The sequence below is a fragment of the Gobius niger genome (genome assembly GCF_951799975.1).
Source record: "Gobius niger genome assembly, chromosome: 3".
Classification (NCBI taxonomy): Eukaryota; Metazoa; Chordata; class Actinopteri; order Gobiiformes; family Gobiidae; genus Gobius; species Gobius niger.
The window spans coordinates 20,962,273-20,975,731 of NC_136854.1; the positions used below are offsets into that span (position 1 = coordinate 20,962,273).

The window sequence follows — 13,459 nt, forward strand, 5'->3', positions numbered from 1 at the left end:
CCATTCTTCTTTGCAAACCAGCTCAAGCTCAGTTAGATTAGGTGGAGAGCGCTTGTGAACCACAGTTTTCAGATCTTTCCACAGATAGGATTTAGACCCAATAGGATTCAGGTTTGGACTTTGACTTGGCCTTTCAAACACATGGATATGTTTTGTTTTCAACCCTTCCATTGTTGCTCTGGCTTTATGTTTAGGGTCGTTGTCTTGCTGAAAGGTGAACCTCCGCCCCAGTTTCAAGTCTTTTGCAGACTCCGACATGTTTTAGATTGCCCTGTGTCTGGCCCCATCCATCTTCCCATCAACTCAAACCATCTTCCCTATCCCTGCTGAAGTAAAGCACCCCCAGAGCATGATGCTACCACCACCATGTTTGACAGTGGGGATGGTGTTTTCAGGGTGATGTGCAGTTTTACTTTTACACCAAACATTTTGCATTGAGGCAAAACGCTACTATTTTTGTCTCATCTGACCAAAACACCTTATTCCACATGTTTGCTGTATCCTCCATATGGCGTCTGGCAAACGGCAAACATGACTCGTTACGGTTTTTTTTTTTTAAATGGCTTCTTCTAGCTACTCTTCCATAAAGGCCAGGTTTATGCAGTGTACGACTAATAGTTGTTCTGTGTACAGTTTCCCCCACCTTCTTGGTAACAGCTCTGGTCAGTGCTGTCCTTGTTCGGTCAGTAAGTTGAGGAGGATGGCTGTGTCTTGGTAGGTTTGCAGTGATGCCATACTCTTTCCATTCCCGGATGGTGTATTTAACTGTACTTTGTTGTTGATGTTGAAAGCTTTAGAAATCTTTTTACAACCTAAACCCGCTTTTTACTTCTATATAACTTCATCTCAGACCTGTCTGGTGTGTTCTTGGACTTCATGATGCTGTCTGTTCCCCAAAAGTCTCTTAACAGAGCTCTGAGACCATCACAGAGCAGCTGTATTTGAACTGACATTAGATTACACACAGGTAGACTCTATTTAGTTATTGGGTCAACATGCGATCATTCAGAAATCATCAGGCAACTTCTGAAGGCGATTGGTTTCACTAAAAGGAAAGCGGTGTAGATACTTTTGCACATTCCACTTTTCAGATTTTATTCGTGGAAAAATGTCGAAAATGTCGAAAGGTTAAAAGGGTGCGGATACTTTTTCAACCCACTGTATTGGCACATCAGTACTGCTGATTTTTCATTTAGATTCCAGTTCATAGCCCATCCTTACCACTACTGCTGCTGCTGCTGCTGCTGCTACTACTACTACTACTACTACTAGTACTACGACTACTACTACTACTACTCTTATTTTGCAAAAATAAGATGTATTCTCTTCAGTTCATGTAGATACATTTTAATGCCAACCACACTAAATTCTCGCTCTCTTGTGTAGTATTTTCCAAAGCCTCTTACAGTTTGTCTTATGCAAAATGGCTCCGTAAAGAAAAGGTTCATTTTAATTTGCTTTATTTATGAGCTTGCAGTTAACCTTGAGTGAAATCCTGCTGCGAACAAAGCACTCTCAGTCCTGCAAAAAATTAAGTGGCTATAGCTGGGGTCTACATATTCAGCCACGATGAATAAAAACACCCATTTATTTACATGAATTTGCATTATGTATCCGCAGCTCGGGCCAATTCCATTTGAACATTTGCGATGCTTCTAGCTTTATTTTTAGCTACTTCTCAGCACCTGAGGCATATTCAGCACTTGTCCTACTGTGCCCGGCCCCTGTTTTGGTAATAGGAAAATGAAGGCAGCAGGACATTGGAGCTTATTCTGAGAAAAGCAGCCTCAAATGTGTGAAATTATACTGATGAGATTGTTTAGAGCGCACAACAGTAGTGGAGCTGCGGGCCAGTGGAGACAATCAAGATCTGACATGGCAGGTTTTAGAATAATAGCGTTCGGTTTAGAGTCTTTTTTTTTCTGCATATAAAGGCTGTGGTTTTTGTATAGCCTTATCTAAATTGAGCTGTCTGTATGTGAAATTCCCGGCATCAGATCGGTGCAGGTTGTGCCGTGTGCCGCTTCTTAAGTGTCTCGCGGTTTCTTTTGCATGCTTTGTATCGCTAAAAACTTCTCACTTTAACTATACGCCTGAGCCTGCCGGGGACAGGGGGGGAAAAATCCATTCCTACATGGTCACATTTAATTCCCTTCATCATTTTTCAACTGGAATGAGTGAAATTGCTCCTTTACCATCAGCAACTTTGCTCATTAAGGCTTGGAGAACATTTAAATATTTCTATTTAAAAAGCCTTCCCAGCAATTCCCAAAAGCCTATTTTACGCTTCTCCAGTAAGTGGATTAAAGTGAATTAAAAAGGAAAAGAAAAGGGGGAAAGACTTTGTGTAGTGCCTTTTATGTGCAGTGAAATATCGCTTAATTTTATATTAGACAAATAAGTCCAAGGCAGATCCACCTTTAACGCGAGCTGGCTAATTGATTCAGTGCTGGGTGCATGTAAGTGAGGGGGAGAGTGTGGAGAGGAATGATAACATCTCGCAGTTGGCTCTCAGTGGGGCCTCATCCGCCAAGCTGCCATACTTTATTGTCCTTTTTGCCAGCGTTTTCCTGACTTCTGCTCCATTTTTAGCCGTCGTCTGCCATTAGTCAAACGCGCAACCCTTTCAAAGCTAACCTTGCCTTAAGACAGCGTTGCCTTAATGCGGTACATTCACGCAGTAATGTACTGCAAGTATTGTATGGTAGGTGGAAACTCTGAACGGACAGTCTGAACCACATCTTTAAAACTTGAAAGATGAAATAATGTTACAGTGGGTTGAAAAAGTATCGGCCCCCCCTTTAACTTTTTGATATTTTGCCATGCTGTGTGCCACTTTACGTGAAAGACACACACTAAGTGACATACAATCGTGAAATAAAATGAAATTTATACACAATTTTGAACTTTTTTGTATAAATAAAAACTGAAATGTGGGATGTGCAAAAGTATAGGCCCCCTTTCCTTTTAGTGCAACCAATTGCCTTCAGAAGTTGCCTGATGATTTCTGAATGATCACATGTTGACCAAGTGACTAAATAGAGTCTACCTGTGTGTAATCTAATGTCAGTTCAAATACAGCTGCTCTGTGATGGTCTCAGAGGTCTGTTTGAGACTATTGTGGAGCAGACAGCATCATGAAGTCCAAGAACACACCAGACAGGTCCGGGATAAAGTTATTGAGAAGTATAAAGCTGTGTTATATTATACAAAGATTTCCAAAGCTTTGAACATCTCTCAAAGTACAGTTAAATACACCATCCAGGAATGGAAAGAGTATGGTGTCACTGCAAACCTACCAAGACCCGGCCGTCCTCACAAACTTACTGACCGAAGGACAGCACTGACTCACAGCTGTTACCAAGAAGCCTATGATGACCCTGGATGAACTGCAGAGAGCTGTAGCTCAGGTGGGGGAAACTGTACACATGACAACTATTAGTCGTACACTGCATAAATCTGGCCTTTATGGAAGAGTGGCTAGAAGAAGGCATTTTTAAAAGAAAACGATAAGAAGTCGCATTTGCTGTTTGCTATAAGTCACATGGGGAATACAGCAAACATGTGGAAGAAGGTGCTTTTGTCAGATGAGACCAAATGGCTTCTTATAAAACAAAGTTCTAAATCATGTATAAATTTAATTTCACTTCACGATTGTTTGCCACTTACTGTCCGTCTTTCATGTAAAGTTTCAACTCAATATACTTATGTTTGTGGTCCATAGCATGGCAAAATGTTGAAAAGTTAAGGTGGGCGGATACTTTTTCAATCCACTGTATGTTGTGTGTTCAAACCCAGCCTTTAATCTGAACGTCTTCCAGCTAAGTGCCTATGCTACAACACTATTCAAAATGTCAAATATCAAATTGCAAATCATCACTATTATAAAATCTGAAGTGTGATAACGCTCGCTTCAAATTTGTCTTGTGCAGAATCTCTTAAAAACCTTCCGGGTATGAACAGTGGTTTGCGTCCACGCATAAATCAATAATTTTGTCCTTGTCTTAATTCTGACCTCTCCTGAATTTGTCAGTGTAAAACAAAATTTGGAAATGACTCAAACTTTTTTTTTTTCACTTTCTCTTAAGGTTGTATCTTTTTTTTTTTTTTTCGTTCACCTGGCACCGTTTGCTGCATCTGAGTGAAAACATATTGACTCAAGAAGAATGTGTGTCGACTTGACTTTCCCCGCAGCTGCCAGTCCCGTTAAACCTTCGCTTTTGTTATGCTAATTCTCAGCCACATCTGTACATATTAATAGAATCACATTATTGGCCATTGCATTCAATTATTGTGACTCAACAAGAGATTGCGTGGCGAGGTGGGCCCTGCTACATTTTCGCACATTCAGCTCCGTCTTCTTGAATATTTATTAATTCCCATTCAGCACAATTCAGTCTGTCATACAAAGAGCATAAAGCTATTCCTGGTCCGCCCCAACTGATACCGACAACAACAAAAAAACCTACCTTTTCCAGCGGTCAATAGAGACTTTCTTTTGTGGCTTGTGCCTTTGTCTGTTTGAAAAGAGTTTGATGAATTTGTTTCCCTTTCCCCGGCATTGTCATTTCACTTCTTCTCCGGCTTGCCACTTAACGCCCCCTGTACTCCCATCGTTCAAGAACCTCTCACGAGTCGCGAATCTTCCGACATGTCTGTCTCGAGCCCCGCACATGCAACGGATCTGGCAGACAAGCTAGTCAAAGTGCAAGGGTTGCCAAAGTGACGCAAAGGCTTATTATTGCGCAGAACTGACATCTCATTGCCCCAATTTGCCATGGGAAGATGTATGCTTTTCCGAATACGGCTGCTGAGGCCAGTCAAAACGCGTATGTCTCACGAATGCCTTGTTTTGTTTGTCTGCCTACAGTGATGCCGCGTTTCGCTGAGCAGGTGGAGGTGGCGATCGAGGCGCTGAGCACGAACCCGCCGCAGGCCTTTGAGGAGAACGAGTTCATCGACGCGTCGCGATTGGTCTACGATGGAGTTCGCGACATCAGGAAAGCTGTGCTCATGATCAGGGTATGTCCACAAAAGGTTGAGGCTCCAAAAGGCATTTCAAGTGACGTTCTGTGTGATGATTAGATGAACACATCTCTTGCCATGAAAAGTCAAATGTCAGTAGGTTTTTCATTTTAGAATTATTGATTGATTGACATATGATTGCTGAAGCCAAAGGGACTGCCAAATAGGTGCAGTACAGTTTTGAGCCTAGAGCTTCAACATTTTTGATATTAGAAATAAAAATGGGAACATCTTATGCATGTGGATGTGCTTTTTGACTCATATCTTTGGATATTCTCTCCTAAAAGGTAAGTTAGCAGAAACATACTGAGAACCTTCACATTCTTGATTAAATAGTCTTCTGTCAAGTGTAACCCTGGCGTTCCTCACATATAATTTATTGCGTATTTGTCTCTAAAACATAAATTATCAGCCTCATTGCATCAAGACCTAAGTCCTATTAACTCATACTGAAGGTTATTCGAAAAGCTAAAGAATAAAGAAGGAAACACTCTAAACCCTCATAAATATTCGACATGCTTTTGTTGTTTTGTTGTTGTAACAAGCCTTCTTACTGGCTGAGGACATAGCCAGTGATGCCTGCAGCAGTGTTTGGAGACTAAAATTAAACAAAATTAATGCATATCTCAATGAAGGAGGCTAATCAGCTTTCACTACATGAGACGTAAGTGACAGGCTACCCACCTGCTGCTGTGACACGTTTGACAGAACAGAATCAGCACATTGGAAAAGGAGTATCCTCCTTTCCACTGAGACTCCCAAACTCTACGTTTTAAAACATGTTTGGCCCTTAGGCTTTATTTGACGAGACGCACAGCAGGAGATTGGGGACAAGCTGATGGAGACGGGACTCAAATTCATGTTGCTGAAGCGGGCGCGTTGCCCTGCAGCTCAAACCACTGCTCTGATGTCTATATTGATCACACACAGAACAGTAGGTTTTCATTATCGTCCCTCTTTCTATCAAACACTTTTCAAAAATGAAATGTATTACCACAGTCTAAGTTCATTTATGAGTTTCACCCAACTTTAAATTCTAAAACATTGAGGCAATGCAAATGACCCAAGTGATTTGTGAAAACAAGGCCCAGTGTCTCTTTTTTAATTTAACATTAACTGTACATGACAAACATTATTCATATATCAACTTTGTTGCTTGTTACCAAACGAAAGATGTTATTACATCAAAATTTGATAAATATATTTGCCCTAAGGAGGAAAAAAACTGATATACAAACATATTTCAAATTCAATTGAATTCCCATTTGAGATGTCACACTCATCAGATGAACTGCTTAATGAAGCTGCCAGAACATTGCATAAGTGTTTGATGTAAAAGTCCCGCACCAGTGTTCCTCTATCTGCATTTTTCACCCAAACTGGCCCTTCTCTCTTCACCATGTAATTCATTTATTCAACTTTATGCAGGCTGGAAGCTTTCCCAGCACAGCTCTGGAAAAAAAATCTAATTATGGAAAATAATTTGATGTTGGTAAATAATGTAAAACAGGCAGCTTTGAACTGCCCGAGACCAGCTGGCTTCATAATCCCATCCAACTTCTATTATTTTCTGAGGAAACAACTTGGAGATCTTTGCCTTCTCTGTTGTCTAACTCCATCATAGAGATAGCAAATGTGGGTGCAGCATTGCTTTGCTGTAATTTTGTTACTGCTTAAGCTGAATAACAGCACAGCGCACTTCAGAGCAGGCAGTGGATTAAGGAGCGCCAATTCTCCACAGTGCGCTTTCAATTCAGTCAATTCTAGGTCGCTTTATAAGAAGGGTTTATATAGTTTGCACTGACCTTAATGAACTTGCATAAACAGTTTTTAAAGAGGAGGTAATGTAACACATAAAGTGGCGTAATTATCGTTGTGGGAAGGGAGTTAACAACTGTTCGGCTTTGGCCTTTGATAACATTTTGAAATCATACAATGACAGGATCAAAGATTAAATATATAGTATGCTCATTCTGTGATGCTGCTGTGAACGTCTAAACACTGTGTTGTTTTTTTTGTTGAAAATTGTGTTCAGCTCATTAAAGTGGTTTGCTGCTCTGGATTTTATTGAACAGATTCTGGCATCTGGAGGGACACAGAACAGAAACATATGAAATTCACCGCACTAGTGAAAAGATCGAACAGTTTGCCCTCAGGCCTCTGACACTCACAAAACTAACGATCAACTCATGTACAATGCATGCGGACACTGGAGGCAAGGGGGCTGGAGTGTCTTGCCCAAGGACACAAAGACGATGTGTGCCTGCGGTCACATGAAGTCGTAGCAGTGAAATGACTCGGCGGAGCATATTGGGCGCAGCATATAGCATGTTGTCAGGGGGTGTATATGTCAGCGAGGAGGCTGCCCCCGTGTCAGTGCGACGAACGCCGCCGCCCTGTAAATGTCAGCATCATGTTCCACTGATGACTTTACACATGTTCATGTTTTGATGTCATTCACTCACCCTCCCCTGTTCACTGCAGGTCACGTCACGCGCCCATCATCTGTTGCCATGGTAACCGAGATGAGCTCAGAGGCAGCTAGCTCCACAAGAACACGTCAAAAATGCTAAGCTCGGATAATTAGATTGTTCCCCATGTGGGCAGCTGAAAGTAACATGCAGCTTGTAATCATTTTTTTAGTTACTGACTGTGAAAACAATAAACCGTGATTTTAGGATGATTTTTTAAAGTAAGAGTGAATAATTGTTTGGTTATGACTCTTTTCTGTGACAAACTACACTAATAACACTAATACACCAATAACCCCGTGTCTTAGAGTGCTTTTAAGTTATTGTAAACACGTGCTCATTTCCCCCGTACCCTGCCATTTGGAAGTAAAGTAGAAACTGGGCCGTTGGCATGAGAACGATGGCAGTGGGAGGCAGGCTCCACGCTGCCTGTAAGTGCCATTTCTTTGTCACTGTCAGATTGTTTACCGAGGCCTGTCCTTGTGCCGTTCCAGACGCCGGAGGAGCTGGAGGACGACTCGGACTTCGAACAGGAGGACTATGATACTCGCAGCAGGACCAGCATCCAGACCGAAGACGACCAGCTTATTGCCGGACAGAGCGCTCGGGTCAGTACTGTCCTCCCTCCCACTGGGCTGCAATGTCTTGAACGACGGACAACAAAACCTGTGAACACACACACAAACAATAATTGTCAGGGGACTTTGTTTTGTGTTCCAGTTTTAATGGGTTAGGTACAGTTTATCGTAATTAAACACAATCATCTTTTCTAATTGGAATACGCGTGTTCTGAATAATCTTATTAATTACAGTGAATGACATTTCGTTTCGCAAAGGTGTTATTTGTTTCATTAAACATATTTCTATTGACGCTATTGACAAATAAAAAAAATAGTAATAATCCAACTAATGCACACATGTAAAGAAATCAAACCACAGATGCCCATAAACGTTTAATATGCAATGAAATGGAATTACCTAGCACACAAGTATTGTAGCATGAAGGAAAGGAGATTTAGAAAGGCATAAAAATCCACAATGCCAGCTGTCTGCTTTGCTTACAAAAAGATTTGTAAACATCAGAATGTGCTAGTGAGCTCTAGCTGTCAGGGCCAAAAAGGCAGTTGAAGCTTCAGAAAGACCTGCATGTGGTTATACAGTTAGAGAGTACAGTTTTTTTCTTTTCATAACTAAATATATATTGCATTTATGATGAGCACTGAGCATAAATACAAATAAATAATGCAAAAGTGCTATACACTTAAAACACATCTTGTCCAATGTCATTGTTTAGTCCATATAAAAAATATCTTCAATAAGAATGATCCACACACTTGACTGTTCATATTCCGGCGCTCCTCTCACAGAAGCACCTCTCCTCTCTTGCCTCTCCTCCTCACCCTTCTACCTCCTCAGCTCACACTGCTCTGGCCCTTTATACATCCAGCCCTGACTTAGAGCTAATTTTAAGACCATTGTAGCGCGGCAAACAGAATCGCTAAAGTTACTGACTTCTTGCCGCTGAGATTGTGCGGACGGTCTCGAAACGTGGCTCTGACATCTTCACCCGATCTGACTTTTCGCTTTCCATTACCCATAATAGTCCAGTCTTGTTGCGCTAGTTTGTGCATAAATGTTATCGAATTTACTCAGTTTACTCCCGGAAGTAGCCACCATTTACTCAAACAGGGGAAACACAGGGACAGTGCAGTTGCTCTTCTGTGAGTATACACTACATCAGCGCCACCGCAGCTCGAGAGGCAGAGAAGGAAGAAGGAAGTGTGATTTGGATTTAAGCATTGAAACTGTTTTTTCAGCACGTATTGCCTTAGTAGCAAATATTAAAAATAAAATTAAAGATATAGCACCACCTGGGCTCTATCTGTGCACATCCTTAATAAGCTGTATGTCTACCAAGCATACAAGCATTTATTACATATACACTGCGTTCCAAATTATTATGCAAATGACATTTTTCTAAGATTTTCTAAATTGTCAACTCAAATGAGAGTCAGCATAATTTTCAAGTCTTTAACTGATAGAGGATCATTTAAATGTGGTCAAAAAAATCTCCCAGTGATAACAGTATTTTTTCGAAAAATAAATATAGTAAAAACCTCAAAATCCACTGTTCCAAATTATGCAACTCATCGTTTCAATACATTTTAAAGCTTGTAATTAACTGAAAATGGTCATTTGTTGAATTTGTAGCATTAGGAGGTCATACTTACTGAAATCAAAAGCTATTTCAATCAAAAAAATATTAACAGGTCAAGTTATATTTTACCATAGGAGCCCTTGTGTGATAGCAGCTTCAAAATTCTTAAAGCCATTAAACTTGTGACTTTTTGGACAGTTTCTGCTTGGATTTCTTTGCGGGATGTCAGAATAACCTCCCAGAGCTGCTGTTTGGATGAAAACTGCCTCCCACCCTCATAGAAGTGTTTTTTGTTGAGGCTCCAAAGGTTCTCAACAGGGTTGAGGTCAGGGGAGGAGGGGGTCCACATCATGAGTTTCTCTCCTTTTATGCCCATAGCAGCCAGTGATGCAGAGGTATTCTTTACAGCAGGACATGGTGCGTTGTCATGCATGAAGAGGATCTTGTTAGGGAAAGCACGGCTCTTCTTTTTGTAGCATAGAAGACAGTGGTCAGTCAGAAACTCCACATATTTTTCAAAGGTAATTTTCACACCTTCAGGGAGCCTAAAAGGGCCTAAAGGGGCCGACCAGCTCTCTCGCCATGACTCTGGCCCAAAACATAACTCCTCTACCTCTTTACTGACGTCACAGCCTTGTTCGGACATTGTGGCCATTCACCAACTATCCACTACTCCACTACTACATTGATTTGACCATCCAGGGTTACACAGCGCTCATCAGTGAACAAGACTGTTTGAAAATTAGTCTTCATGTATTTCTGAGCCCGTTGCAGCCCTTTCTGTTCATCAGCTTCAATTAACCGTTTAGGGGAAGCCCGGATAGAAGGTTTATGCACAACTGCAGCCTCTGGAGGGTCCTACACCTTGATGTTCGGGAGACTCCAGAGGCACCAGCAGCTTCAAATACCTGTATGCTAGCAGCTGTTCTCTTAATCTGATGTGTTTGTCTGGCAGAAACCGTCCATATTGTGCCGTTATCTGCACAAACCCGAGTGTGCTCTGAATAATCCACAAATCTCTTATCAGTACGATAATTAAGCTTAATCTTTCATGAAATATCGAAGGTTTTCATACCTAGACCAAGACATTCAACTATTTCACGCTTTTCATCAACAGAGAGATCCTTTTTCTTTCCCATATTGCTTGAAAATGATGATCTGCATAATAAAGTGGAACACCCTTTTTCAGCAGTTTTTCCCTTAACTGGGCTTAACCTGACAACTAATTATGCCAGGTCTCTGAGATTAATGTCAGTGATTCATAGAGCCCCAAGACACGATACCATTCATGAGTTTCATAAATTTTGTAATTTTTTTTTACCTTTTTGACACAAAAATACAATTTGCATAATAATTTGGAACGCAGTGTAGTACAAGTATGATATGCAACCTGTTCCTAAAACTTTATAGCTCAGACCTCTCCTTTTAGAAATATATAACTATAATGAATGTAGAGGGCTTTCAATTTTTGCCATTAACTTTTTCTCTAATCTGTTAACAAAGGGTCAAAAAGGTCAAAATTCTTCAATAGCTTCTTTGTAAATGCAGTCACTAAAAAAATTCTCACACTGCCAACACTTTTTTCACACGCCCTACACTTACTTTCTGAGCTGCTCGACTAAAATCATTGTATTTCACAAGCATCTTCTATGATTGTAACAGCACTGTACTGTAATTTGGGGGCCGTAGCAGAAAAACAAGGCCCCGCTATCTCTGAGACTGCAGTGATAATGCAGCGTTCGCTTTGGCTCAAACCACATCCCACTGTTTACACCCACCATCGTTCCCCGGGTATACTACATCAATTCATCCTCTAGTTCCACTTAAAGAGCATGAAAGTCCATTCACGCCACCCTTACAAGCGCCATTATTCAAAACTAACCGCCGCTCGGGGATGGCAGGTGTAAAATTGCAATCACAAAGAAAGAACTAATTACCAAATCCCCTTTAGATGGCAGACCAAAATAACAAATATATTCTTGTTAGTTGCCAAGGCTTGGCTGTGATCACCGGGGCGTCACGATTTTCACTTGGGCCCTGGCTTAAAGAACATTAGCGGGGTATCAGAGCGCTCTTGCCCCCAGCTACAGCGGCGGCGTCGGCTCTCGCGGTGTGGTGCGTGGTGAATGGATTGTGGATGGCAGCAGTTGTGACTTGGCCCCTTGCCTCCCCATGTGGCACAGGCCTCCATTATAACTGGCTGGGTCTTCACATTCGAACACCCACGTGGGAATAACAGGGAAATGTATTAAAGGCTGGAAATGTCGCTGAATCTAACGGGCTGCACTCCTCCTCCACTTCAGCACTTTTGGATCGCAATGGAAAAAAGGGGAGAAAAGGCGCCTGAGTCAACTTTTCTCAAAAGAATGGGCTGCGTGTCTCGATTATTTTCAAAGGCGGGGGAAGAACTGCTAAAACCCATGACAGAAGGATTGAAATTAAGTTATTTGTATTCTAAAGTGGTCATGTTTATAAGTTTGCCATAAGTTAATTTCAAAATAAATAGTTGTGGAATTCGCATTGGCTTTATATTTTGGGGGATTATGACAAAACTGAACAAATTATAGATTGAGACGGGAGATTAGCAAATTGCAACCAATTAGTAGATGCTTATTATAAAAGATATGCCATTGTGTTTCAAAGAGAGACATCTAATGTACCCGCTATGAGCAACCATAATTGGTAGCTAATAAATATTGGCAAGGCATGTTTATTTATACCGCGCATTTCATACACAAGGCATATCAATGCGCCTAAGCCTAAGATTAAGGTTTTACTGAATTGCTATCAGTGAATCTACAGTTTGTGCAGTCTGGTTGCCTATTTGCCTTCAAAACTTTATCCCATGTGCCAGTGTTAAATAACAAGAGACTGTTTTTGGAAGGACGGTTCAGGAGACTGTGGGGGTCCCGCAGTCTGAATCATTTCTGCATTAGATCCATGTAAACACACCCACAGAGGCTCCCGTGGCGTCACTGTGCAGGGCCATCTGAGCTTGAGACACACACAATGTCTTCTTCACTCCTCTCTGAGCTGCTTCTTCTCCTGGCATCATCTCCGAGTGGGCAGCTCAACTTGAAGGAAAAAATAAATAAATAAAAAAACAGAAGTTGGTGTGTACTCCTCTGCCATTGTGTGCTACAGTAATGCAGTCACATGAGGTGGACTGGAAAGTGACAGGGTGATTGAATGCACTTAATTATCTCATTTATTTTAATGCCGCGTCGTGTGGTGCATTCGTCACGTCAATGCGTGTCACACACTTAATGGCTTGTTTTCTCCTCACAGACGCTTTGCATGCCCTCTGAGACAAAACATTTCCACATGAATCCATGAAAGATATATTTGCTGTGATTCTCTGCCGATCTGCCCAGCCATCCCTGTAGCTGGTAGTGACAGGATAAAGCTGCCTGTCGCCGCACGGTCATGCCACGTGCACACGCAAGACGATCTGTGTTTCTATTCAAACAGACACGAGCCTAATCCGTCCTCCCTATGTGCGCTGACATGAGCACGCTAGGGTTTACAGGCCCCATCCTCGCAGATCCTCGAGGAGCTTGTAAGGACCAAGGCGAAGATACAGTATCTTCATGCACTTTCAACGTGAAATCAGGATATCAACTATTTTGAGGGCAGACGATTGCAATGGAGCATTTTGTAAGCAACATGTTTAAGACCTGGCATCTCTCAACTAGCTCCCCAAAGATGTTTACGTTTGAAACCATCAATCAGAAAATAAATCCCAAAACACACTTACTGTATGTAAATTCTATTGGTCAATCACGTCTGCCCCTCCGTGTCCCCG

At 41.5% G+C, this 13,459-nt stretch overlaps 1 protein-coding gene across 1 annotated transcript in view; it reads left to right on the plus strand.

Annotated features, from left to right (window-relative positions):
- The window catches only part of ctnna2 (catenin (cadherin-associated protein), alpha 2), a 237,820-nt gene that overhangs the window by 196,577 nt on the left and 27,784 nt on the right, over nucleotides 1-13,459 (plus strand). Inside the window, exons 13-14 of the mRNA XM_079553918.1 lie at nucleotides 4,871-5,022; nucleotides 7,991-8,104. Coding sequence (XP_079410044.1) covers nucleotides 4,871-5,022; nucleotides 7,991-8,104 — 266 coding nt within the window. The remainder of the gene's footprint in view (nucleotides 1-4,870; nucleotides 5,023-7,990; nucleotides 8,105-13,459) is intronic.